The sequence below is a fragment of the Urocitellus parryii genome, chromosome 11 (genome assembly GCF_045843805.1).
Source record: "Urocitellus parryii isolate mUroPar1 chromosome 11, mUroPar1.hap1, whole genome shotgun sequence".
Classification (NCBI taxonomy): domain Eukaryota; kingdom Metazoa; phylum Chordata; class Mammalia; order Rodentia; family Sciuridae; genus Urocitellus; species Urocitellus parryii.
The window spans coordinates 6,127,082-6,155,032 of NC_135541.1; the positions used below are offsets into that span (position 1 = coordinate 6,127,082).

General features: G+C 46.3%; 2 protein-coding genes across 6 annotated transcripts; one reads left to right on the forward strand and one right to left on the reverse strand.

The window, feature by feature from the left end:
• Window positions 1–3,871: 3,871 nt before the first annotated feature.
• Tardbp (TAR DNA binding protein) lies at window positions 3,872–11,946 on the forward strand. 4 transcript variants are annotated; one of them, XM_026397861.1, is made up of 7 exons: window positions 3,872–4,274; window positions 5,246–5,497; window positions 7,241–7,404; window positions 8,143–8,283; window positions 9,221–9,391; window positions 10,011–10,137; window positions 11,078–11,946. In XM_026397861.1, the coding sequence occupies exons 2-7, from the start codon at window positions 5,260–5,262 to the stop codon at window positions 11,131–11,133; spliced, it is 897 nt and encodes a 298-aa protein (XP_026253646.1). In that variant the 5' UTR covers window positions 3,872–4,274; window positions 5,246–5,259; the 3' UTR covers window positions 11,134–11,946. The 4 variants fall into 4 exon arrangements, with proteins under 4 accessions (XP_026253646.1, XP_026253648.1, XP_026253647.1 ...); XM_026397863.1 differs by having other exon boundaries at window positions 11,148–11,946; XM_026397862.1 differs by having other exon boundaries at window positions 10,011–10,128.
• A 2,557-nt stretch (window positions 11,947–14,503) lies between these two features.
• Masp2 (MBL associated serine protease 2) lies at window positions 14,504–26,905 on the reverse strand. Of its 2 annotated transcripts, XM_026397866.2 has the most exons (10): window positions 26,589–26,905; window positions 26,248–26,425; window positions 25,536–25,667; window positions 23,571–23,767; window positions 23,213–23,360; window positions 20,968–21,086; window positions 19,247–19,325; window positions 17,039–17,173; window positions 16,464–16,538; window positions 14,504–15,273 (listed from the first exon to the last, which is right to left on the reverse strand). In XM_026397866.2, the coding sequence occupies exons 1-10, from the start codon at window positions 26,880–26,882 to the stop codon at window positions 14,513–14,515; spliced, it is 2,118 nt and encodes a 705-aa protein (XP_026253651.2). In that variant the 5' UTR covers window positions 26,883–26,905; the 3' UTR covers window positions 14,504–14,512. The 2 variants fall into 2 exon arrangements, with proteins under 2 accessions (XP_026253651.2, XP_026253649.2); XM_026397864.2 differs by lacking the exons at window positions 14,504–15,273; window positions 16,464–16,538; window positions 17,039–17,173; ... (2 more) ...; window positions 23,213–23,360; window positions 23,571–23,767 and adding an exon at window positions 24,941–25,036.
• Between the last annotated feature and the right edge of the window lie 1,046 nt (window positions 26,906–27,951).

Genomic DNA, 27,951 nt, shown 5'->3' on the forward strand with positions numbered 1-27,951 from the left:
TTGGACATTACATTCCTATACATATATGAGTACTCAACCAATGTAATTCTACATCAACCAGAAAAAAGGCAAGTTATACTCCATATGTGTATAATACATCAAAATACATTCGATTACAATGTATAGCTAATAAGAACAAGTAAAACTAAATAAAAAGGGCTGGCAATGTAGTTCACAGTAGAGCACCCCTGGATTCCATCCCCAGTGCTGCAAACAAAACAAAAAGCAAGGTCACAAAAGACAGAGGCTGAGAAACTGCACCAAACTAAAAGAGTCACAATGAATGATCACAATGGTTCTTAGATTGTGAGAACAACAGAGAGAAATTCCTCAAAGGACACTTTTTTTTTTTTTTTTGAGGAAAGAGAGTAACAGAATATGAAAATCACTGTCTATCAGAAAATGGTCTTAATACCAGGAGCTATGGCACACACCTGTTACCCCAGTGACTTTGTGGCTGAGGCAGGAAGATTTGAGTTTGAGGCCAGCTTCAGCAGTTTAGAGATCCTGTGTCAAAAACAAAAAACAATAAATAATAAAAAGGACTGGGGATGTAGCTCAGTGGTGAAGTGCCCTGTGTTTGATCTCTAGTGTCCCCCCTCCACACACAAAATTGAATTAATGTTATAACTCCTGAATTTGATAACTGTCCTAAGATTATTTAAGAGAATGTCTGTCCTTAGGAAATGCAAGTTGAAGTATTTAAGGGTAAAGAAGAATAAGACCTGCCACTAACCCTCAAATAAATAAGTAAATATGTAGAGAATCTTGTATGTCTAGAGAGAGAATGAGAAAGAAAAAATCAAATGTGATCAAATATAATCAGTTGGTGAATCTGGATGAAGGATACATAGGAGTTCTTTGAAGTATTTTTGCAGCTCTATATTTTAAATTATTTCAAGGTAAATAAATTTTAGAAAAATGTTAAATCTAGACCAACTGGAGGGGCAGCTTCTAATTTGGGAAGGATCTGAGAACACAAGGGAATTTTTAATAAATCATACTTAATAAAGTTACCTTTATTTATTTAAAAAAAGATGTTTAAATATGAACTTTATGGGGCTGGGGTTGTGGTTCAGTGGCAGCGCACTTGCCTAGCATGCGAAAGGCACTGGTTCGAGTCTCAGCACCATATACAGATAAATAAAATAAACAACTAAAAAATATTTTTTAAAAAATGAACTTTAGGGGCTGGGACTGTGGCTCAGCGGTAGAGCGCTAGCCTAGCAGGAGGGGGACCCGGGTTCGATTCTCAGCACCACATAAAAAATAAAGGCATTGTGTTGTGTCCACCTACACCCAAATAAATAAATAAATATTTTTAAAAATGAACTTTATAATTAATCATTTATTTAGAGCAGGGTCTCATGTTGCCCAGGCTGGCCTTTCCCTTGCCGTCCTTCTGCCTCAGCCTTCCAAGGAGCTGGGACTACAGGGTGTGCCACCACACCAGCTTAAATTACTCTTATTTGAATGGCTTCATTACCTTTGCATTTCTTTTAGTTTTAGGAATGCACATAGAGCTCCCTCCTGTTCGCTTCATGGAACTGACCGAACTGGACCATCTGGGGAGGTGCTGAAGATGGGAGGCATCCCAGAGACTGGACTGCACATGGGGGCCTTTTCTTAGACTTGCGAGTCTCTTTCCAGTGCCTTCTTTCCAGTGAGACTCCTTCTCCCCAGGCTGGAAACCAGCTCCCCAGGGAGCTATTGGGGAACCCCTCAGCCCTCCGCATCTGTCCAGCACCCCAGCTCTATGCCTCCTGATACGGCTTGTTGAGGGCCATAGCTGAGTGGGGATGACACATGGCATTTTGCCAGAAGGGAGTGGTTGAGAGGTGACACCAGTGAGCCACTGGGATGATGATGGTTATGTTAAGCTGTGTATTCAATTGTATACAGACCTTTACTGTCCGGCAATAGGGCGCCCGTCCGCCACTTTGGAGTTCCTGTTGAATTCCTGTGGGGTTCCGAGAAAGTGCACGTGGAGCCTGGTGGAGGGGAGAGGGTTCCCGGGGAGCGTGTGTGGAGTGCTGGTGGAGTTCGGGCAATAAAGAGTTGCTGTTTGAACCTACAAGTGCTTCGTGGCAGTTATTTGTGCCCAGACAGACTGCAGCACCGTTTCCCAATTATTGTCTCTTGGGCTCTCTACCTGTTCCCACCCCCATGTGGATTATGTCCAGGCAAAGGCTGGCTGTCAATTCTGTTGTGTACCTTTTGCAGAGTGCTGATAAGGTGTAAAAATTCAGTAAACCCTTTCTGATTCCTTTCATAAAGGCTCAGAAGAGAGGAGGTGGGGATGAACAGATACTTCCTGCTCCCTAATAATATGCAGGCTTAATGTGTAAGGGTTACAAACAAACAAGCAAACTTGGAGAACTTAAAAAACACTACGTTTCAAATCACTTTCGACAATTGGTGCTGTGGCTTCAAGCTGAAACCGCAGATGAACTCAGACAGGAGTGGGAGGCTCTGTGGTCCAGCCTCCCTTTGGTCTCATTCTCTTCCTGGTTGAGTCATTTGCTTTCTTCCAGACAGTGCTTGCTGGTCCTCCCAACTTGCCTGGAATCTTCTGGAGAGAAAGGACAGAGCTGTATCGCTCTGTTCCTGTGTAATCTTTCCTTCACTTCTGCACACTCAGCCTCCTTCACTCGTAGCCGCCCTCCAAAACTCTACAGCAATGTGTATATTAAATGCCCATCCTCGGTTTCTTCTTCTGCAAAATGGTGATAATAAAACCGACTCTGCCTCAGAGTGGCTGGGTTGATTGAGATGAGGCAGTCAGGTCGTCCCCCCCCCCCTGCTTTACCCAGTGCTTCACAAGGTTAGTAACCAGCAGAGGCCATCTGTCCAGCCTGGTCTCCTGTGTGCAGGGCTACCCCCCAGAAGTGGGTAAAGGTCACTCATTAAGTCTGCCTCTCTGCTCTTTCCTCCCTCATCCATCCAAATCAGCTCAGGCAGAGTCTTGTTAATATGCTTAATAATATCAGCACACATCAGAGATGGGCTTGCAAGACTTACTATTCATTCCCTAGAAGACTGTAAGACACAGGAAGCAGACTGCCTGGGTTCAAATTCCGGCTGCACTTTTATTACCCATGACAGTTTTAGGGAAAGGGGGAGTGACTTGATCTCTGTTCTCACAACAGGGATTAACTTCTGTCCTACTTTACAGAGTTGCTGTGAGATGTCATGAATTCATAAATTTGAGGTTCAGAGTCTGTGTAAACCTTTGTCATGGAAATTGATACATATATATACCAAGAAACTCAAAGTGTTGCCAATTGGGCTCAGTGGTAGATCAGGTGCTTTCTGTTCATCAGGGTCCTGGGTTCACTCCCCAGGGGTGGAAAAATTGTTGCCAGTTAAACTGTGACCTTCATCGGCTGGAACTGAAATCACATACTTATTTCAGATATGAGAACCAAAAGGCGTATTTTAAAATAGATCAAATACAGCATTGTTATTACTAGAGGCTGAACAGGAACAGGCCTTAGGATTTTGTGCCTTAGGATTCAAATCCCAGGACTGCATTTATTCCTTGGGTAACTTTATGCAAGATATTTAACCTCTGTGCCTCAGTTTCCTTCGCCTGCAGAAGAACAATATCAATAATGCCCAGCACACAAGACAGTTAGGCAATTAAATATGTGAGCGCTCCAAGTACCTGGCACACAGTAGCACTGTTATTGCTATTATTTGGAACACAGTTATTGTTTCCAGGTCCGAGGTTGGCTAGTGGAGAGGACACACCTGCTGGGCTTCAGGAAGAGGGAACCTGGGCTGCGCCTCCGCCCCCGCCCAAAGTCAGCCAAGTCCGAGACCCGCGCCCCGCCCCCGCCTGGCCCCGCCCCGCCCCGCCCCGCCCCGGCCTGCCTGGCCCTCACAGGTCTCGCGCACTTCCGGGGCCGGCGGTTGGTCGGGCGAAACTATCTGCTCCGTTACGTAGGGGGAGTTAAAAGTCTGCGCGTCCGTATTTTTTTTCAGTCTCTAATTTTTCAGGCCCAGGTGTTGGTCTTATTGTAGCATTTAAATCTTCTCTCCTCACGCTGGGACTCCCAGCAGGGCGCTCAGCCCGCGGAGGAGAAGGTCCTGGCGTCTTGGCGCGGCGCCCTCCCCCTCTTGACCCGGAGCCGGTGGGAGAGGACGACGGCCGGCGGGGGGGAGGAGGCGGCCCTAGCGCCATTTTGTGGGAACGTAGAGGTAGCTGGGCTGCTCTCGGATCCCTCGCTGCTTCAGTTTCGGTGTCGCGCTTCCTAGCAGCGGCCTAGCGGGTGAGTCGCGGACGCTTCTCACTGTGGACCCCGCGGGTTTCTCGCCTCCCGCGTTGGGGGCGGCCTGAGGTGGGGCCCAGAGGCCCGGTAAGGGAGCCGCGGAGCCAGGCCTACCTCGCCCTGCCCGAGCGGGCTCGCGCGGCAGCGTCGTTAGGGCCTGGCGCGGGCGGCTGCGGGCGCCGGAGCGGGGATGCCCGGCCCGCGGTGCCGAGCAGCCACAGGCAGCGGGTCGGCCTGCGCCGGGGCCCGGGCCACGCTTGTGCCTGCGACACCTCGCGCCAGGGGACAGTCGGTGCCCGCTCGGGCCTGGTGCCCCTGCGTCGCCGCCCGGGCCGCGCTGGGAACTCCTCCCTCGGCCTGCACGCACTGGCTTCTGGGAGGCGGCGGCCCACTTCACGGAGGACCTGTCGCCGCTGTCCTTGCGGCTCAGGTTTGGAGAGCCGCCCCAAAATTAGGAACAGAGAGGGACCGTCCCCCTGTTCGCGTCCCCTGCCCCCCTGCCCCTCCAGTCTCAAGGCCCGGCTTGTGCCCTGCCTTCTTAGGAAGTCGGCCTTGATCCTCACTCGTACGAGCCCCGGCCAAGTTCAAGTTGTCCCGCGCCTTCAGGGTTATTTACTACTTTCACGGTTGTAATGAAACAGCTACTTGTTTACTTTCTTCCTCTTGCTTACTCCCGCCTTTGTAACCAGTGTGCCACGTGGGGACCCAGTTACAGTTTCAGCGCCCGACGCGTAGTAAGCTCTTACTAAATGGGCACTGAATGAATGAACTGTTGAGGGAGGCATCAAAATTTTAATAGGAAAGCAACATCCTTGCCTTTGCCGTGGTTTTCGGGGGTGGCCAATAGGTGTGGGAATGAAAAGAGCAAGAGTTTCTTCTGGAAGTCGGAACAGTAATGGGATGGTGTTATCAGCTAACTGTAATTACTTTGATGAGACTGTTGCTCATTCGCTCTCTTTTTTCCCTTTAAGAGAAGTAAGAAAAGATGTCTGAATATATTCGGGTAACGGAAGATGAGAATGATGAGCCCATTGAAATACCATCAGAAGATGATGGGACAGTGCTGCTGTCCACAGTTACAGCCCAGTTTCCAGGGGCATGTGGGCTGCGCTACAGGAATCCAGTGACCCAGTGTATGAGAGGTGTTCGCCTAGTAGAAGGAATTCTGCATGCCCCTGATGCTGGTTGGGGAAACCTGGTATATGTTGTCAACTATCCCAAAGGTTTGTTGCTTTTTGGTTTTGCAACATTGCTGATGCTTAGTTGGGTTTGTGTCTTGTCCCTAGTGTTAGATCATCGCCTCTTTTCATGGCAGAATGTCTCTTATAACCCAAGTATATATCCACATACTTCACTGTTAGACTAGTTTTGAAGACCACAAGTCTAAATTAGTGCAAATTGGGAATTCCAGAACATTTTTTCCCCCGGAGAAAACTATGTATTTAATCAATTATCTGAATAAGCATTGCTAAGTTAATGCCATATTTAGGGACTTTCTAATGTCTTGCAGTTTTATCAGTCTTGTAAATTGATTCTCCTAAAGTGCCCCAGTATTTTGGTTTTATTATTGTCTTTCCATCATTCATTTCTCTTATCTGGCTTATTCTCCCCCCCCCCCTTTAAAATGTACATCAACTGTAGTAATCCAAATCTTGAATTAGTGCAGTCCCATTTTTGAGCTTCTGGTCTTATTCTCGCTGCTGGTTATCACTGACATTATAAATCTAAGAAAAGGGCCATGGAGCTGGGTTTGTGGCTCAGCGGTAGAGAGCTTGCCTAGCACATGCAAGGCCTTGGGTTTGATCCTCAGCACCACATAAAAATAAAGGTACTGTGTCCAACTACAACTAAAAAATATTAAAAAGTGGGGGGGAACCATGAGGATTAAGAAGCATACCAAGAACATTTAGCAGTATGAATTTATGCTAGTTGATAAATATGTATGTTTTATTTTTAACTTGATATTGCAGACTGGGTGCCTTGGTGCCCCTAGTAGTCCCATCTGCCCAGGAGGCTGAGTCAGGAGGATCACAAATTCCAGTCCAGCGTTGGCAACTTAGCCAAACTCTGTCTCAAAATTAAAAAGGCTGAGAATGTAGCCATTGGTAGAGTACCCCAGGTTTAATCTCTGGTACCACACAAAAAATCACAATATTGTAACAAAGTAGTTCAGCAAACTTGGTCACTATACAAGACATTGACTTATGTTTGATGGTGTAAACTAAGTTTTTTCAGGAGGCTGTTTCTTGAACTATTGACTATAGATTTAATATGTGTCCAAATTTCATTTAAAGCTAGGCAAGGTGGTTCATGCTTGTAATCCTACCTACTTGGGGTGCTGAGATGGAGGAGTTCGAGGTCAGCTTCAGCAACTTAGCAAGGCCCTAAGTAACTTGGCAAGACCCTGTCTCAAATTTTAAAAAAAGAGCTGGGGGTGTCACTCAGTGTGTGGGGCTCTTGAGTTCAGTCCCTAGTACCCAACCTCAAAAAAAGTCAACTTAGTTCTCCCCTTCCAAATAACCCAAGGCTTTTAATAATAACCTCTGGTTTTCTTATTATGAAATTGATGCGTATTGTTGGACGTTTAGAAAAGATGAAAATTAAAATTGTCCTTAAATTCACATATGGAGATTAAAGTTAAATTAGTATGTAGCCTTTAAATATACATTAGGCATTTCAATAATTAAGGAAATATATATTGCCAAAAATGAAGTTTTTATAGTTTTTGTGAGGGAAAACCTACCATTGATTATAAGTCTTGAGATACTACAAAACCTGAATTTGGGAATTCCTGAATGTACCTTCATTCTATCTGTGAGAGCTGACATTACTCCTTGCCATCTTTTCATTGTCTTGTTGTTCTTAGAATCTTCTTTTAGCTTCTCATTTCTAGACACAAGTGGTAGTGTGTTTTTAAAGGAAGGCTAAGTGAAATTTTCTAAAAGGTGTCTACTAATTTTATTTAGATAACAAAAGGAAAATGGATGAGACAGATGCTTCATCGGCAGTGAAAGTGAAAAGAGCAGTCCAAAAAACATCTGATTTAATAGTATTGGGTCTCCCATGGAAAACAACCGAACAGGACCTGAAAGAGTATTTTAGTACTTTTGGAGAAGTTCTTATGGTGCAGGTAAAAATTTACTTTTATTTAGCAGTTTTCTTTACCAGTGAATGAGCATGTAGCATTCTTACTACTTTAGTGGCACTGTTCCTTTGTTACAAGAGTTTTAATGTTTCTTAGGAAGTGTATGTACATAGGGATGCTCACAAAGAAATTTGGCTTTATGCATATGCGTTGCATTTGATATTATAAAAATGAAGCTAGCTGGGCTGGGTGACACACACCTGTAATCCCAGTGGCTTGGAAGCTTGAGACAGGAGGATCACAAGTTCAGAGCCAGCCTTAGCAAAAGTGAGGCACTAAGCAACTCAGTGAAACCCTGTCTCTAAATAAAGTACAAAATAGGGCTGAGGATGTGACTCAGTGGTTGAGTGCCCCCGGGTTCAATCCCTAGTATCAAAAAAAAAAAAAAAAAAACTGAAAAAATTCTGTTGGTAAAGACTTAAGGGAAGTAGGTGACAGACATTCAGTTTGTTGTGTATATATTGATGAGAAATTGAGAAATGTTTGCTTTTCCTGTTTGATTAGTTAAGATTTATAACCAAATCTAATTTATGTTTGCACTCATTCTAAAACATTGTTGTAATTTTAATCTGGATTCCCTCCTATTGGTTTTACCTGAAGACTAACTTGATTTAAATCTTAATTATCTATCTCATTTGATTAAATCATTTAAATTCTCTGTCAGAGAACTCTGATTTGGGGGTATGAGCATTGTGTTAAAGTAAATATCAATTGTCTTTTCAGGTCAAGAAAGATATTAAAACTGGTCATTCAAAAGGGTTTGGCTTTGTACGATTTACGGAATATGAAACCCAGGTGAAAGTAATGTCACAGCGACATATGATAGATGGACGATGGTGTGACTGTAAACTCCCCAATTCTAAGGTACTTCACTTTTTCCCCTCTATACTTTGGGAATTTTGCTGACCAACTTCCTTAGAAGACACTAACATAAAACATTAAGTACACTTGGAAAAGGTCATGGCTGGGGCTAGGGATGTAGCTCAGTGGTAGAGCATATGCTTACCATGCATGAGGCCCTGGGTTCAGTTGCAGGGTGTGTTTGTGAATTGATCTTTTTCTTTGTTGAAGTCTTTGAACCTTAATGCATGCTGAATATTTTATGTTGCTTTGAAATATTTAATCTGTTATTCTTCCAAACTAAAAATTTGTTTTGATTTTTTTGTGGTGTTGGGGAATCAAAACCAAGATCTTAGCATGCTAGGCAAGTGCTCTGCCACTGAGCTAAACCCTGCCCCAGCCCAAACTTTATACCCCAGCCCAAATATTATTATTATTTCTGTCAGGTTTCTTACAGTATGCATTCAAACATGAAGTCAATCAGAATACATTAATCCTGTTATAAAGGCATATGGGAGCATTTCTGCCAGGATGCTCATTGATCATCATAAATCCAAGTATACTTTCATAATGTAAAACTTTATTCTTGCCGGGCACAATGGTGTATGCCTATAATCCCAGTAGCTCAAAAAGCTGAAGCAAGAGGATTGCAGGTTTGAAGCCAGCCTCAGCAACTTGGTGAGGCCCTAAACAATTTGGTGAGACCCTGTCTCAAAAATAAAAATGGGCTGCAGATGTGGCTTGGTGGTTAGGCACTCTTGGGTTCAATCCTGGTACCAAAAAAAAGAAAAAACTTTATTCTTTGTTAAAGGCTTACAAGATAGAGAAGTACTGATGTAAGAAGTAGTATGCCTATCTTTTAATGATTTACCTGTTGTACAAGGCAACATCCCTACCATAATACTCTTTGCATTGCTTATAAAATATTTCTGATGTTTTTCTTTCCTTTTGATTTTACCAGCAAAGCCCGGATGAGCCTTTGAGAAGCAGAAAGGTGTTTGTTGGGCGCTGTACAGAGGACATGACTGCTGATGAGCTGCAGCAGTTCTTCTGTCAGTATGGAGAAGTGGTAGATGTCTTCATTCCCAAACCATTCAGGGCTTTTGCCTTTGTTACATTTGCAGATGATCAGGTATTTTTCTTCTTACTAATTTCTCCCAGATAATTAGGCATTTTCTCTTGAATTTTTTCATTCAGCTAAGTTTTTTACTTTCTAAGGGGTGGGGTACATAGGCCTAGATATTAAGGAGATATTCTTTATATATTTTTTAGTATGTGGTCTTCAGGAATGTTATGTATCTTTTTTTTTTTTTTTAAGTTGTAGATGGACCACAGTATCTTTATTTTTATGTGGTGCTGAGGATCAAACCCAGGGCCTCACACCTGTAAGGCAAGTGCTCTACCACTGAGCTATAGCCCCAGCCCTGTTATGTATATATATGTTTTTAATTATCTATTTTTTAGTTTGGACACAACAATTTATTTATTTATTTTATGTGGTGCTAAGGATCGAACCCAGGGCCTCACACGTGCTAGGTGAGCGCTCTACCATGTATCTTTTGAAAAAACTTACCACTGTTATCTTTACTAAAGCTGAAAGGCTATGTTGAAGGTTTCGGTGAAATGAGTATTTATTATTTATTTTTCCTCCAGTTCAGATAAATTGTGCTTAAAATCTAGTTTTTTATTGCTATTTTGAGGTATGAGTCAGTGGTTTAATCTCCTTTGTTTACATCCTTTATTTTTTATAGGTTGCCCAGTCTCTTTGTGGAGAGGACTTGATCATTAAAGGAATCAGCGTGCATATATCCAATGCTGAACCTAAGCACAATAGCAATAGGCAGTTAGAGAGAAGTGGAAGATTTGGTGGTAATCCAGGTGGCTTTGGGAATCAGGGTGGGTTTGGTAACAGTAGAGGGGGTGGAGCTGGCTTGGGAAACAATCAGGGTAGTAATATGGGTGGAGGGATGAACTTTGGTGCTTTTAGCATTAATCCAGCAATGATGGCAGCAGCCCAGGCAGCGCTGCAGAGCAGTTGGGGTATGATGGGCATGTTAGCCAGTCAGCAGAACCAGTCAGGCCCATCAGGTAATAACCAAAGCCAGGGCAACATGCAGAGAGAGCCAAATCAAGCTTTTGGGTCTGGAAATAATTCCTATAGTGGTTCTAATTCTGGTGCTGCAATTGGTTGGGGATCAGCATCAAATGCAGGGTCAGGTAGTGGTTTCAATGGAGGCTTTGGCTCAAGCATGGATTCTAAATCTTCTGGCTGGGGAATGTAGATAGTGGGTTATGGTTGGTTAGTTAGAATGGTGGGAATTCAAATTTTTCTAAACTCATGGTAAGTATATTGTAAAATACATATGTACTAAGAATTTTCAAAATTGGTTTGTTCAGTGTGGAGTATATTCAGCAGTATTTTTGACATTTTTCTTTAGAAAAAGAGGAAGAGCTAAAGGAATTTTATAAGTTTTGTTACATAAAGGGTTGAAATATTGAGTGGTTGAAAGTGAATTGCTGTTTGCCTGATTGGTAAACCAACACACTACAATTGATATCAAAAGGTTTCTCCTGTAATGTTTTATCCCTGGACTTGTTAAGTGAATTCTTTGCATGTTCAAAGTGGAAACCATTGATTAGAACTACATTCTTTTCTCCTTTTTTAATTTGAACCCCACCATATGGATTTTTTCCTTAGGAAAATCTCCTTTTGGGAGATCATGGTGTCACAGTGTTTGGTTCTTTTGGTTTTGTTTTTTAACACTTTGTCTCCTCTCATACAAAAGTACAATATGAAGCCTTCATTTAATCTCTGCAGTTCATCTCATTTCAAATGTTTATGGAAGAAGCACTTCATTGAAAGTAGTGCTGTAAATATTCTGCCATAGGAATGCTTCTGTCTACATGCTTTCTCATTCAAGAATTCGTCATCACGCTGCACAGGCTGCGTCTTTGACGGTGGGTGTCCCATTTTTATCCGCTACTCTTTATTTCATGGAGTCGTATCAACGCTATGAACGCAAGGCTGTGATTTGGAACCAGAAAGCTGTTTGAACTTTTGAAACCTTGTGTGGGATTGATGGTGGTGCCGAGGCATGAAAGGCTAGTATGAGCGAGGAAAGGAGAGAGCGCGTGCAGAGACTTGGTGGTGCATAATGGATATTTTTTAACTTGGCGAGATGTGTCTCTCAATCCTGTGGCTTTGGTGAGAGAGTGTGCAGAGAGCAATGATAGCAAATAATGTACGAATGTTTTTTGCATTCAAAGGACATCCACATCTGTTGGAAGACTTTAAGTGAGTTTTGTTCTTAGATAACCCACGTTAGTTGAATGTGTTAAGTGAAATGATACTTGTACTTCCCCTGCCCCTTTGTCAACTGCTGTGAATGCTGTATGGTGTGTGTTCTCCTCTGTTACTGATATGTAAGTGTGGTAATGTGAACTGAAGCTGATGGGTTGAGAACATGGACTGAGCTTGTGGTGTGCTTTGCAGGAGTACTTGGAAGCAGAGTTCACCAGTGAGCTCAGGTGTCTCAAAGAAGGGTGGAAGTTCTAATGTCTGTTAGCTACCCATAAGAATGCTGTTTGCTGCAGTTCTGTGTCCTGTGCTTGGATGCTTTTTTTATAAGAGTTGTCAATGTTGGAAATTCTTAAATAAAACTGATTTAAATAATATGTGTCTTTGTTTTGCAGCCCTGAATGCAAAGAATTCATAGCAGTTAATTCCCCTTTTTTGACCCTTTTGAGATGGAACTTTCATAAAGTTTCTTGGCAGTAGTTTATTTTGCTTCAAATAAACTTATTTGAAAAGTTGTCTCAAGTCAAATGGATTCATCACCTGTCATGCATTGACACCTGATACCCAGACTTAATTGCTATTTGTTCTTGCATTGTCCAAAGTGAAAAGTTTTTCTTTTTTCTTTTTTTAATCTAGTTTTTAATAAGTCTGGGTGACCGCACCTAAAATGGTAAGCAGTACCCTCCAGCTTTTTCTTAGTGCCTGTGTGCATTTGGGTGATGTTCTATTTACATGGCCTGTATAAATCTCCATTGGGAAATAATGCCTTCTAAAAATATTCTTGTTTGGGAGAGTGGGCAAAACATTATTTTCAAATGCTTTGTAGCAAAGCCTATCAATTGAAAAGAAGGGACTATCAGTACCTTTCTGTTTGGGATTTGAAAAGTGGAATTAATTGCAATAGGGATAAAGTAGAAGAAACCACAAATTACCTTGTGCCTGAAATCCATTAAGAAGCCTGATAGCTTTAAGAACCAGTAGGGTGGGTTGTCTGTCTGTGGAAGTGTTAAGTGAAGTGGGCTTTGCCCTCCAAGGGAGGGAAGTATAATAATGTTGAATAAACTCGCTTACAGAACTCAGATTAGACTCTCACAATGCATTGTTAAGAATGTAAAAGCAATAATATATATTGATTCTTTATTGTACTTTTATGTAAATGCTAATCCTGTGAGATGTAAAGATCTCGTTTTCTAACTGGAAGAATGTGACAGTTTTTGTGTTGGTAGTTTACCTGATGCCCTTACCTGCTTAGATTACCATAAATAGGTTTGTCATTTTGCAAGTTGAGTGTTTTAAACATTTATAAATGAAATCATCCTTTAGACTGTGATTGCCACATTGTTTTGTTATGCAGTTTCCTCTGTAAAAGGATCTTGAGTTGTTTTAATTTTTTTCTGCATCTGAATCTGCATGATTTCCAAACCCTGTACCATCTGAATTTTGCATTTTAGCACTTGCACTATTACTCAGCAGCAGTAACATGGTAACACTTAAAATGGTATTCGGGGACCTCCAAAGACTAAACTGACAAGCCTTCAAGGAGCCCAGGGGTAAGTTAACTTATCGATGGCATGGTTTTAATACCTTATTTACACTTGTTAAAGCTAGTTGCTGGTCATAGAAGGCTTTCAATGTTGAGTAGCCTTTTATTTAACATGTTTATGATACTACATAGTGGGTAGTTATTCTACCCTTAAAAAAAAAATTAAAGTTTAGAAGTACTTAAACTATTTGGCAAAGATTTGTTTTAAAAAGTCTTATTTGGTCATCTAAATGCATTCATTCTAAAAATTTTTTTGAACCACAGTTGAATAAAAATTTTATTGTCACCACAGTTTAGTGTCTGGAGTCTTACTGGAAAAACATGATTTCTTTTTCCTATGTGACAATGATGCTGGAAAGTTACCTTTAAAAAGTGATTATCAAGAAATTACACTTTATATGCACAAGAGAAATTAGACCTAAAGTCAGAGTGAATTTTCATATAATGTTAACTAACTAAATTGAAAAACTTAATTAAATATTTATTGTTAAATTTTTTAGGGAAGAAGGCTGGGGATGTTACTCCCGGCAGAGCATTTGCCTCACATGCATGAAGCTCTGGGTTCAGTCCCCAGCAGTGCAAAATAAATAAATAAATAAAAAGTTTTAGGGATAGCCAACTAAAATCAAATTAAATTTTAAGATTAAATCAGCACCTGTATTTCCATACTAGGAACAGTAGGAAGTTACACAGTAATTCAGTTGCATCTGATAATTAGAATTTTTATTATTACACACAGGAGAGTATCTCTGAATTGAATAATAGAATTGTCTACTCAGCTATGGTAGAATTTGTCTATTGTTAAGCTTACCTGTGCCCAAGAATTTTGTGTTCAGTTAAGGAAAAGGGAAAAAAAAAAACTTCAGATTTATCTATAATATGACCACTTGTTTCTAGTACATTTCATTTTGTGGAAATACCAGATTTGATTTAGACAGTATTCTGAAGTTGAACATTACTTAGGTTATTTCCAATTGCTAGGAACATCTTATCTACTTGGGGAAAAAATTGATTTTTCAAAGTTGCTCCCCTAAAACCCATAGTGCTATAATATATAAAGCACTCTTTGAGATCAGTAAAAACAAGTGGAAAATAGACAAGCAATTTGCAGAAATGCAAACAACTAGTATGAAAAGGTGGGCTTTGTAAGTAAATGCTTCTTAAGCAGTGAGTTATATTGGGGTGGTGAAGGTGAATGTCATTGTATTACTGTGATGGTTTATGTCCCCTTCAATCAACAAGTAAGGGTGGCATTATACTATTAAATGGATTAGTACCTGTAACAGTGTCACCTGGAGTTTGGGTTATTTTGTGTGTGGTGGTGGGGGGGTGGTAGCTGCTATGTCACATTACTGCTAAGATCTTTTACAGGGTTCTAAAAATGACTCATTTACTGATTGAACACATGCAAATTAAAAATTATTAATTATGTTCTCAATCCAGGGAATATAGTTAATGACTTTCGTGTACACCCCATACTGACCTGCTTCCCCACAATTAATAGAACCCCAAGACACTAATCCCCCTACAAACCAAGTCTCTGTCTTGTTGTCTAGAAATACTAGGGCCCCTCCACTGTCACCTCTGCAGCTATCCTTGCCTCCAGTTTCTAAGCCAGCACAAAGCATGTTATCAGTTACCCTCTCCCCTGGATACTGCTTTTCATAGGCAGCAGTACATTTTTGATGGTCAACAATTGGTATGTCGACAAACATTAGATTTCTAGCAAGAAAACCCCTTTGGGTTAATCCCCAACCAGATGCTGTTCCAATGTCATTTGTCCTCATCAAAAATTCAGCTTCTTTTCCTGGCAGACAAATAGGCATGATGTTGCTATTGATTACAACTTTGTTCTTCAATTTAATCAGTGCTATGTCATTGTCGAAACCAGCCTCGTGAGTGTAACCTTCATGTATAAAAACAGCCTCAGCCCAGGCTTTTGTGTAGTTATGCGATAGTCTATTCAGGATGCCCATTCGAATGTCCAGGGAAGATACCTCTTCTTTTTGCCCATATATGGCGTGAGCAGCTGTTAGAATCCAGTTGTCATATAAAAGTGCACCTGCTGCTGTAGTTTGACCTAGTAACAGGACTTGCCACGGGAAATCACCAGGCTGTGCCCTTTGCCCTCCATATATGCGACCTCTTGTAGTCCGGGCTGATAGTCCACACACTGGGGAAGAAGCAGTGAGAGAGACTTTGTAAAAATCCAGTGGGGCTTTTTTTTTTTTTTTTTTTAAGTTTTTACCACTTTGGTGGTGTGTGTGTTTAATGTCAGCCAAAAATTAGGTCCTACAAGTAGGAGTGTTTCCTTACATAGGTTCGTAAGACTATTCTAAAATAGCACAATTCAAAGTTGTAAATACTTTTGGTATTTTAGGTCCTCAGGAAATGTGAGTGAAATTTAAATTTTGGAAATATTTTTTTTTTTTTTTTTTTTTTTACTAAAAAAAAAATTGGTCTATAAGATTTGGGGAGCTGTGTGCAGTACACATGCCTAGAATCTCAGCAACTCAGGAAATTGAGACAGGAAGATCCAAGACTAGCCTGAGCAGCTTCACCCCTGTCTCAGAAAATAAAAAGGGCTGGGTTGTGTCTCAATGGGAGAGTGCCCCAGTTTCCATCCCAGTACCATCCAGGACCCTTCAAGTCAGAAATTATTGTTTGTGGTCTGGTTGATTCTTCCAAACACTGAATCTTACTGTGTCCTTATTGCAGATTAATTATGTTCATTAATGTAGCATATGTTTCCCGTTATGGCAGTATACTTGTATTAAACTCACAAACGTTGTGTCAGCCAAGTATAGGTTTAAAAAAAACAATTTAAGCCAAATAACAGAGGGGTAATGAATATATTATTACCTTTCAGATTTTTTTTAGAAAATCATTCTCAATTATTATTGTTAGAGCCAATTCTGGTTAAAAAAAATTAAGCACTATTAAAAAGCAAATTGCATTAATGTTTAAAAACCTAGATGTCATTGAAAACAATTGCTTAGGGAAATAATGAAGTTATTAGCTTTGGGTTTTAATAGCATTTTTACAGAGAAGAAAAGTAACAACAGAAGAACTCGTGTTTATAAATGTATAAATGGTTCAAGATAATTTTAAAAATCATTTAATTTTTTATGCTTGCCTGGTTATAAGGTCAAAAATAATCAAATGACTGATGCAGTCAGCACTGCACAACCTCTCTGTGTGGAAAGGGGATAATGAGAACAGATTATTTGGAAATAATAACTTGGTCTAAGAGCCAAGTGCTAAAGTTCCATTTCTGCCTACCACAGCTAAAGCACTTCTTATTGTCTCCCACCCAGTTCTCCTTTCCGTCAATTACGAATCTTGTATAAATGTGTCCATTACCAGGCTCACAGACTGGGAGTGATTTTTCTCCTTTGGAGCTCGTCCAGAATCCATCAGCCTCACACACATATTTACCTGCAAATCATTGGAAAAGCAAAAATGTTTAACTGCATGTATAAGTTGGTTGTCATTTGCTTGAATACCCCCTTGAAAAATGTTGATTCTTGAGCATCCGTGGGAGGTAGAGGTGTCTGACTAACCATTTTACATGATTTCATAAATAGGAGGTCTCTGCATTACCATGTTTGCTTGCAAAGTGGAAACCTTTTAGATGTGTAACTTGAATATGTATCAAGATCTCAAGTGCTTAATGATAACGTTTTGACTTGTTAAATTAAACCATTTGGAATATATTGTGTGTTTGTAGTAGTCATTTACTAGATAAGATCTGTTTTCAGATTTCTTGCAAATTGACATTAAAGTCACTTTAGCTGTAATATTTCACTTAGCGGTGGGAGAAGTGCCTTTTAATCTTTTGTCTTCCTTAGCCAAAAATGTTGGTTAAAGTTTATTTCCAGAACACGAAAGCTTAAGTTCTAAATATCACCACCCCCAACTTTGCAAACCTTTCTTACCATTATTCCTCTTCATTTTATAGAAGGTCTCTGTGCAGTGGTACTGAATCTCAGCTCTATAGGTGGTCACTTCAGGACCAGTGAGGTATTCCACTCGGCTATTGGGCAGCTCCTCTGGAGGGCCACAGTCCACCACTAGTGAAGAAATTTGGGAAGGGAGGGCTGGGGGTAGACTCCGTGGCAGGGCACTTGCCTGAGTTCCATCTCCAGAACCATAAAATTAGTGAAAAGTTCTGAAGACCACTAGCAGCTTATCTAGAAGGTGGGCTGGACCACATGCATTTCCCCCTATGTGACTGGTATTATGAATTTCATCTCTAGGAAATAGCAAGAATCACATTAGTGTGATCTCAAAGCATCACTCATGTCCAGATTCTAATTAGATGGCTGGGCCAGGAGAGGAGCAGGGCGGTGCCTTCCCTAAAGGAAATCCTTGGAGTTCCTTAGTTCTCATGAAACAAAGACTGGCCAGGTGCAGTGCACTCGGGTTATTAAGGAGGATTACAAACTGCAAACTGACAAGGCCCTAAGTAACTTAGCAACGCCATGTCTCAAAAAATAAAAAGGGTTTGGGGTGTGGCTCAGTGGTAGCCCTCCCCTGGGCTCGATCCCTGGTGCAGAAAGAAGACACAAGGCTGCTGTGTAGCGGCACTCTGGGAGGAGGAGAGCAGCAGGCCTGGGTTCTTCCAACCAGAACTTTAGACTCCCTGGAGTCTGAGCAAAACAGTTGTGTTGAGGGTCGTCATTTCATCCCTTGAGTGTGGACCAGAATTCACAGTGCTTAGGACATCACTAGCCAATTTGTGATACAAACGAGATGGAGCGATTTTTGTCTGAAGTCCTAGTTCTCTCCACAGTAGACACGAGTTGTTGGTGTAGTTCTATTGGGGATACTAAAGCTGCACTTTGGCAACCTCGTAGCTGTGGGCCTGGCTCTGTGCCAAGTTCTCCACTTTCCTCCTCAATGTCACTACAGCTCTTGACAGGGCCAATCTGCCATGCTGTAGATGAGAAGATGGGACTGGTGTTTTCCCACCTGGGCACAGCAAAAAGTGGCAGGATCAGGGTTCAAACCCAGACCAGCTCTTTACTGTTTTCTCATTGGTGGAGATGTAAATTTATAAAAAGAAAAAACTTAAGTTTTTTGTTCCATAGAATTTGTTCTATGAAAACCTTTGCAAAAAATGCACAAAAAAGGTGTGCAGACTTAAATCTACACCTGACAATAGCAAAACTCTGGCAACAGAAATTGGATAAAGTAAAAGCACCGAAGTGATTGGGGCTGTACACAGATCCAGGAGTAGGCCTCTTAAATCAGGCAGATGAGGGAAGGTGTCTCAGCCAGGAGGAAGCAGAGTGCCATCATTTGGTTCAAGGCCATCATAATGAAATGCATGTTCATAATAGGAGATAAAGAATGAAGGAATAGGGCTGGGCTGGGGCTCAGAGGTAGAGTGATCGCCTAGCCTGTGTAAGACAGTGGGTTCAATCCTCAGCACCACATTAAAATAAATAAATAGAAAAAAAAGAATGAATAGAGACCCTCCACCCAATTGTTTTTTGGGGGAGGGCATTGCAGGGGATGAACTCAGCTTTGTGCAAGCCAGGCAAGTGCTCTATAACTGAGCTCCATCCCCCAGTATATCCCCCAAACTCAGTGGTAGTTTGGAGAGAGGCAAAAGATGCTTTTGTTGTATATTGTAAATTCCTTATTTTTTTCAATTTACACATTTGTATTTTTACAATTGAAATGCTATTTTTACGATTCTTTAAATTTATGTGATTCTTAGTCTACAAAATGGTGCACCATTATCCCAGTTTGTGCGTGTGCATGTGTGTTTATGTACATACATATGGACAGAATGACTCCCATCTCAACATGTGGCAGCAAGTACATGTTCATACATGTGAGATATGTGTAATTGGAGAGATATACACCAAAACAATAATGGTGATTATACTCTCACTGGGTGGTGTGATGGGTTCTCAATGTCACTGTGTGTGTGTATAATGTATGCAAAGAGCACACTTTGACTTTTCCCTAGTAACCTCGTGCTATTGGAGCCTCTAAGTGCCAACTGAGGAGGAGAAGCAAGTTTTGAATCAAAGCCCTGATATATGTAACCATTGTTTGGGGGGAGGGGCAGAGAAGTGACAGAAGCAGTAAGGGTAGCAGCAGGTGAGGGAGTTGTCACCACACGGCCGTACAGCTGCACTCTGGCACGGGTCGGTCCCAAGATCCATCTCTCTGACAGACTGCAGTGAATGATTTCAGGGGCAAAGCACCCTAAAGAGAAATTCAGACAGTAATTTCCTTGTTTACATCCTCTAGTCACTGAGAGCTGGGCCCCACAGCAGTTCCTATTCCAGTGCTTCACGAAAGGGAGGTGGCAGCCACATGAACAGAGCTCATGTGTGGTGGCACATGGGGGGCCTGGACTTGGTGCACACCCAGATGCCTGGAGCATATGCACGTGCTACACGAAGCTCTGCTAGGCTAGGTCACCTGTTAGGTATCTCAACTCTAAACATGCATCGGTATTTCTGCTGCAGTGATTTATGTTTTTTTTTTCCTTTCCACAGTAATCCAAAAACACATTAGAACTCAAAGTTCACCTTTCCTTTATATAAAGGGCCCGAGGTGTGTGGTCCAAAGCTTGGGAGAGGCTGGCATGATCAGACACAGAGCCCCTGTATCTGTGTGTCTTTCTGACCTGAGGCCAGTGGATCAGCCAGAGGAAGGCTACTGAAATATTGTCACGAGCTTTGCATGTAATCAGCTTTCCCATCAGTGGGATTTAGAGGGAAAACTATTTTGACTTTCTGAAATAAAACCAAACAGTAAAGTGAAAGAGGATGGCCGGCTGTGGTGGTGCATGACTGTCATCCCAGCTACTAGGGAGGCTGAGGCAGGAGGATCACAAATTGGAGGTCAGCCTCAGAAACTTAGTGAGACACTGTCTCAAAAAAACAAAAAGGGCTGGGGATGTGGCTCAGTGGTAAAGCATCTCTGGTTCAACCCCCAGGATACCCCACCCACACACACAAACAAAGAGGGTGGCATTGGCAGAAGCTTTATGCTTCAGAGGACCTCAAGGTGTCTTTTTTTGTTTTAATCAAGTGAGAAACTGAACAAGTTTGTAGTCAAGGAATTGTAGGAAAGAGCCAGGAAGGTGGAATTTTTTTTTTCTTTTTTTTGGTTCTGACCCTCCACAGGACTGTGGGTTGCATCGCCAGCTATCATTTCAGTGTTATTACTTTTTACCACTGGGATTCAGTGACAATTTTGAAGAACATAAAGAGGACGTGTTAATCTCTTACCTGTGCCCCTAAAGCAACATGCTAAGCATTTTTTTAAATTATACTCCCTCTCCCTTAACAGTGATCACTATTTATAACTTTGCAGAATATACTCTTTCCCAGCACTGTCTAATTTTTTGTGGGCCCAGAAGTTGTTCCATGGGAAGGTCATCCGTTGACCAGAGGGAGGACCTTGATTTAATACGCGGTGTTGCCGCAGAGCTCATGGAACAGTCTGGTGAGTGCCTCTTTCTGTCGTTTCAGCCACTTTATGAAGAGCTAGCTGCTGCAGCGAGCGAACAAAAGTTCCCCTTTTAATCACCAGCTCTCCAAGTAGCTTGTGGTAAGCGTTTGCCTGTCATGTGTGATGCCCGGGTTCCATCCCCAATCCCCCCCAATAAATGTAAAAATAAATAATTTTTAAGAAGGCAGGATTCCCAAGGACGAAACTCTCCATGGCTGTCCCTGTGGTCTACGAGCGGATCTGCTTTTTATTGTTGAAGCACTGACCGCAGAGCTGCCCTGCCTCTTTTACACTGTTTCCGCTTTCTTTTCACGCATCTGCTCACACATGTGTGCACATCTCACCATGATTGTGACCCTGTGAGTATGGTTTTGTAGTAACTCACTTGCAGAAGCTCATAGCCAGTCTCACAGAAGACAGAGATGCTGTCTTTGAGGATGTACTTGGTTTGCACAGGTGAAATGTGACCATTAGGTGGTGCCATCGGATCAGGACACGGCTGCGCTGTGCAGAGGAAAGCAGGCTTAGTGATTTTGATGTGGTCAGTAGCAGCCAAGTCTGAATTTAGCAATCTGAAGTTCTTGACTTATAAAGCAAACCTTTCTGATGCAAAGAAACTCTCAAAAGCAAGATTAAACTCAGTGGCTTGCACAAATTAAGATCTGTTGCTTTGCCAGGCGAGGTGGCACACACCCATAATCTCAGCCACCTGGAGGTGAGGCAGGAGGACCACAAACTTGAGGCAGCCTTGGCAGCTTAGCAAGACCCTCAGCAACTTACCAAGACCCTGCTCAAAATTTTTATAAAACTAAATGGGCTGGGGATGTAGCTCGGTGATGAAGTACCCCTGGTTCAATCCCTGGTACCACACACAGAGACACACAAAGACACAGACACACACACACAAAGTTATTTGCCTTTGCTTGGCACTCAGCCGTGGATAGGTAAGAAGGCCAGGTGTGCAGAGAGACAGTGTAGCCGCCACACCTGCAAGACCAGCCCAGGCCGGCCTCAGAACCACCTGGAAGGGCCTCTCCCGGCCCCTTCCCCAGGTCTGTCCTGCTGCCCTCCTTTCTCCCACAGCCAGGAGCATGACACATGCGACTGGAAATCAAATGGGTTTAAGTCATAGCTCCTGGGGACAGGGGAGAAGTACTAGGACAACACTTGGACGAGTGGTTGGAAAGAGCAAGCTGCAGTCAAGCCTCATGACACCCCATAAGATGCCAGGGTGACACAGGAAGAACACCAGGGCTCGGAGATGGGCCAGAGACCAAAGCTCCGGGGGACTTGGGGAGTCTCAAAAATATCCAGACGGGGCTGGGGCTGGGGCTCCGTGGTAGAGCGCTTGCCTGGCATGTGTGAGGCACTGGGTTCAATTCTCAGCATCACATATAAATAAACGAAATAAAGGCCCATTGACAACTAAAGAATATTAAAACAAACAAAAAACATTCACAACTTCTTTTTAAAAAAAAAAAGATCCAGAGGACCTGGTGAGCCTCAGCCTTCCCAGCCCTGGGGAGACTGCCCTCCACCAGCCCCAAGCCCCTGCTTGCTCTCACCCCCAGGTATCAGGCCACAGCCTGTGGCCCCGCTTCTCCCCGAGGCTCTTCCTTTCAGCGACCTGCTAAGCTGCTAGAGCAGCTGGGTTCACCCCACCAGCCAGGGTCCTGAGGTGGCTCTCATCACACAGGCCCAGAGCCTTCCCCCAGGGAACCAATCTCCAGGGATAGCCTTGGCGGCCCCTTGGGGGCCCAGGGCTTCTAACTTTGAGGGTCTGTCATGAGGAAGAGCTGCTAGCACTGGGCACATGGCGTATCCCTGTAATCCCAGTGGCTTGGGAGGTTGAAGCCAGCCTCAGCAACTTAGCAAGGCCCTAAGCAACTTGTTGAGACTCTGTCTCAAAAAAAAAAAAAAAAATTAAAAAAAAAAAGGCTGGGGATGTAGCTCAGTGGTAATGTGCCCCTGGGTTCAATCCCCAGTTCAAAAAAAACAAAAAAACAAAAAACGGTGCTGGAAGGGCCCAGAGGGCAGAATCAAGGCCAGGGCAGCCCCTGCAGACAGAGTCTTGGGTCCTACTGACCCCCTGCGCTGTAGTTGTAGCCCAAACCCTCTGCAGCCCACACCTCACCCCCTACAGCTCCACACCCTGAATGGTGGCACCTTTGGGCTGATGCTGGCATGTCCCCTTTCCTGGGCCCAGATACCCTACCACCCACTGGGTCCTCCATTGCTGTCTTGGGGGTTTCCTGTTCCAGGGCACCTTCCCTAGCATCCAGCCCCCGCCTGGGCCAGGTCCCTCCTCCGGACTCTCACCATGCCCAGACCTTGGCTCTGAGGCTGTGCCTGCCACGGGAGGCTGGTTATGTTACTGTCCCCACTGGACTGAGTTCCATGTTTCATGTCTCTGGAAGGGAATGTGGGTGAGGGGGCCACTGGGTGGGTGGAAGGACGTGTTGGGGGATGGGAGGGCGGGGAGGAAGGCACCGGTGGAAGGCCCTTGCTTCTCAGGCCACCCCACTGGTCTCCCTGGCTGGGCCTGGCCTGGGAAGAGCTCCCCATGGTCCCTGACACACGGGAGAGAGAGGAGAGGCTCTGAGCCTCCTGCCTGTGGGGACCCCGCTCACCTGTGCTCGTGTAGTGGATCTTCCAGCCTGTGTGGGCCCCTGACTTGTCAGTGACAAAGAGGATGGTCACGTTGTTGCTCTTTGTCTCAATTCTGGGGGGCAATGTCTTCCCACAAAAAGGGCCATATTCCTCCTGGTCCGTCTGAATCTGAAAAAGGAGGAGCTCTGAAGTCCCAGGACCTGCCGCCGGGCTCCCGCCGGGGTGAGGGGCAAGCTCTCGCTCAGGGGAGCTGGTGGGGCAGGTGGCCCGTCCCCCGCCAGCCGGCTGGCCTGGACGGAGGTGCACAGGAGCTGGGCCGCGGGCTGTGCTGAGGGCAGCGGCGCTGAGGGGGACCCAAGGGCCGGGCTCAGGCCGTACCGTGAGGGAGTCGTAGGGGCACTGGGCCTCGGGGTGGGCCTCCACGTCGAAGGACTCCACGAAGTCCAGGGTGACGCTGAAGCCCTCCTCCAGGCGGATGCCGTAGGAGCAGCTGGAGAGCTTGGGGTAGGACCCCGGGTACTCGGGGCTGCTCAGCTCCCCAGACCGGCCGCGCAAGACCTGGCCCGAGCACAGGGCTGGGAAGAGGAGGAGAGCGGTGGGGCGGCTGCGCCCCCTGCCCGCCCTCTGCTTCTGAAGAGCAGGGCATGAGGACAGGGATGTGACCAGGACATCTGTGTCCCTGAGTCTGGCCAGGCCTGCACACAGCTAGCCCTAGGCGCTGGAGGAAAGGAAACACCCCACCTGGAAAGCTGAGAGGGCCCCCGCCTATAGGCCGCCTGCGTCTGCTGCACCAGGGACAGAAGCCTGCAAGGGCCCCACTCCCAGCCCTAGAGGGTGGGCGTCCTCAGCCAGGGTCTCAAAGCTGGAGGTGAGGGGCATGGGGGGGGGGTTCTGCCAGAACAAGAGGCACCCAAACACGGACTCAGGGAGCCTCCCCTCCGTCCCTAGGAATCCAAAAAGGGGAAAGGAGGCAGAAGGGGACTTCCTGCTCCTTAGAATTCCCCACGCCCATCCCAGCAATTCCCAAGTGCACCCACCAGGTGGCTCCCACCCACACCTGCAAGACCAGCCCAGCCCAGCCTCAGAACCTCCTGGAAGGGCCTCTCCCGGCCCCTCCCCAGGTCTGACCTGCTGCCCTCCTTCCTCCCACAGCTGAGGACCCTGCTCAGCACCGGCGTGGGCCAGGCTCCATCTACAGGGGGCGGGGGTCTGCCTCCCAGCCCCTGTCCCAGGGTGGGGTGCTGCACTGGGGCAGAGGCTTGTGAGAAGCGGGGTCCCTGCTCCCATGGGGTTGCTCCCGACGGAGCAGAGGGAATAGCCCCGTGTGTGGGGCACCAGCCCAACCCCTCTGTGAGCACCTCCCGGGGTCAGTGCACCTCAGGTCAGGCTCCCTTGGAGCAGAACGGGACCCCGAGGGGCTCCCCAACAGGAGCAAGCCCCAGGATGCTGGGAGCTCAGTCTCTGAGGATGCAGTGGGGAGTCAGAGTGCTCAGTCCCTGTGTGAGCTTAGGCTAGCCCCTGCTCCTCTCTGGGCCTCAGTGCCCAACTCCAAAGTAGGGGGCTGCAGTAAGCCCTCTGGCAAAAGAGTCTGTGGCCCATGGAAGGGCTCCCACCAGGCTGGGCTTCATCGGGCTCTGCGGAGGGCAGGGACAGAGAGAAGAGGGCCAGGACACACACCACCCACCTCCCCGGACCCTTCACCCAGAGACACACAGCACGGTGGAGGGAGAGCCAGGTTTATTCTCAGGCCTTGGGGGCGTGAGCTGGGCGCTGTGGGCAGCAGCAACCAGAGCTGTAGCCCTTGGGCTGGGCAGGCGGAGCCAAGGAGGGTCAGAGGCTCTGCTCTGGAAAAGAGATCGAGAGGGGACAGCGAGTGGGGAGGCAGGGTCAGAGCCAGCTCCCAAAGGCACTGACCATCCAGCGCTTGGCAGGGGTACAGCAGAACCAGGGGCTGGGCCATGGAGACCAAAGGGGGCCAGGAACAGGTGGCTCTGGCGCATGCCCTGACCCCCACTCTGAAGTCGGAGGAGGGAGGGGACCCTGGTATGGCAGACTCGGCCAGAAGAGCAAGGCCTAAGACCCCCATCTCCCCTCTCTGGGAACTGGGAGCAGCTGCCCAGGAAGGGTAGGTGGCTGAGCCAGGGACTCTCAGCCCAGTGGGGCCAGGAGCACAGTGAGGACAGGGCACATGCTAATGAGCTGAAGAGGGACGACTGGGCCAAGGCTCTGGGGGGAGTGGGTGGGGGTGGGCAGAGAGGGGGAAGGAGGTCCCTGCCAAGGCTCCCCAGAGCCGGTAGTCAGCGATGGTCCTGAGGGCTGGGGGCCTTGGGCAGGTGGGCTCACCTGAGCAGGTGCGCTTGTCCTGGTGGAGGACGTAGCCTGCACGGCAGGAGCAATAGAAGCCACCCAGATGGTTGTGGCAGTGGTGGTCACAGGTGGCCTCCTCTCCCGGGGGCTCTCGGCACTCATCAATGTCTGGGGGAGAGGTGGGCCAGGCAGGGGCTCAGATGGAAGTGGGACGAGCCTGGGCCTGGCCTGGGACTCGGGGGACAGCGAGCTCAGTGGCTGACCTAAGAGGAGCCTTGGGTGCTGCGCCCAGCCTTTCCGTCCCAGTTGGGAGACATAAATAGCACCTTTTTGAAACCAGTGAGGGCTGCGCTCAGCCGTGTCTGCCTAGTAGCAAGGGAACACTCAGCGGCAGGATTAGTGAGGCGCCACCAAACCCTGGCCTTCTGAACACAGAGAGGTCATACAGCTGGTCCCTGCAGGGCCAGAAGCTGAAGCCTAGTGTCCACGTAAAGCCCACGCGCAGCCGGGGCCCCTGCTGTGGGCCTCGGTTTTCCCACCTGTGCTTGGTCAGGAGCAGGTGAGGCTCAGTCCGCATAACTGAGATTTGCATTGCGGATGGCGTCAGCTGGAAGGGGACTCAACTGCCCCTGGGGTTGACAAGGACCTAGCCCCAGGGGAGACAGGAGTCTGCAGGCAGGGGCAGGGTTGGCTGGCTCAGTCGCCCACAGCTGTGGACAGGCCACCTCAGGACCCTCCTCTGCCTCACCCTCAGCAGCATAGAAGGCCTCGAACCCCGTGAAAGGCTTCTCGTTGGAGTAGTCGGAGCGGAAGGTGACGTCCAGGCTGGGGCCCAGGGAGTAGAAGGTGTCGTTGCCCGGCGCCTGCTCCGTGTCCGTGCTCTCCTGTCCGCACAGCGTGGCCAGCACCTTGGTCCCCGAGCTCAGCTGTGGGGGCAGGGGTCACAGGGAGGGGGTCACAGGCCTGCCCTCCCTGCTGGCCAAGGCCAGACCCTGTCCCCAGGTGTCCCCCCAGCCCTGGCCAGTCCTTTGGAGGGTCTTGAACTTGCCCCCTGCCCACAAGAGACCCCCAGTCTGCGCCCAACTGCACCTTGACGAAGTCGTACTCGCAGCGGAAGGAGGGCTCCAGGTGGAAGTGGGTGAAGTAGAGGCGCAGGCGGTAGCCAGGAGGCGCCCTCAGGGCCCAGCGCCACTCCTGGTGGTTGCCATACTCCCCCGGGAAGCCAGGGGACGTCAGGCGCCCGAACACAGGCTCAGGCCACGTGGGGCCCATGGGGACGGCTGCTGAGCCCCCACCCAGCAGGCCCAGGAGGACCAGCAGCCTGCAGGCTGGGCTGGGGCTCGGCGTCCACCTTGGCGGCCTGAGGGCTCCCACCCACCTCATGGCGTGCCTCCGGTGGCCTGCGCACCGCCGCCTGCCCCTCTCACCTTTGGTCTGTTTGCCCAGCACCTGGCCCTGCCCCCAGCCACCCGCTCGGGGATTCCAGGAATCCACACCAGGACTCCTGCCTGACCCGGGTCGGGTCCTGGCTAGAAGGTCAGGTGGCTCCAGGAGACCAACCTGGGCAACCACAGCCTGGGGACAAATCCCGGCCCTGCCCTTCACCAGGGCATGTGACCTGGTGACCTGCGAGGTGGGCTTCCATGACAACGTGGACTTGAGGGGAGGTGGAGGAGCAGAGGTGGCTGCTGCCTCACCCCCTCTCCAGGGCACCCTGAGCTGGGAGGGGAGAGGCCAGGAGCGCCCGTGGGTGGGAGCCTGGGACCCACAGCATCGGGCAAGGTGGGAACGCAGGTCCCGCAGACGCTGCCAGGTCTGCAGGGGAGTCAGGGTCAGGGCACCAGGCCTTCTAGACAGTAGCCATCCCTCTTCCCTACTCCAGCCACAGGAGTGAAATGGACGGTCCCCGCCCTAGCTGAGGGCAAGTGGCATGTCGAGACCCCCAGTTCCCTCACTGCTGAGCTCCTAGAATCCGGCAGCCACACAACATGATTTTTAAATCTATCTATCTATCTATCTATCTATCTATCTATCTATCTATCTATCTATCATCTATCTATCTATCTATCTATCTATCTATCTATCTATCTATCATCTATCTATCTATCATCTATCTATCTATCTATCTATCTATCTATCTATCTATCTATCATCTATCTATCTATCATCTATCTATCTATCTATCATCTATCTATCTATCTATCTATCTATCTATCATCTATCTATCTATCATCTATCTATCTATCATCTATCTATCTATCTATCTATCATCTATCTATCTATCTATCATCTATCTATCTATCTATCTATTGGTGGTACTGGGGATGGAACCCAGGGCCTTGTTCATGGCTCAATAGCAGAGTGTACACATATTTTTATTTTTTTATTTTCTGTGGTAGCAGGAATTGAACCCAGGGGCGCTTAACCACAGAGCCACATCCCCAGCCCTTTT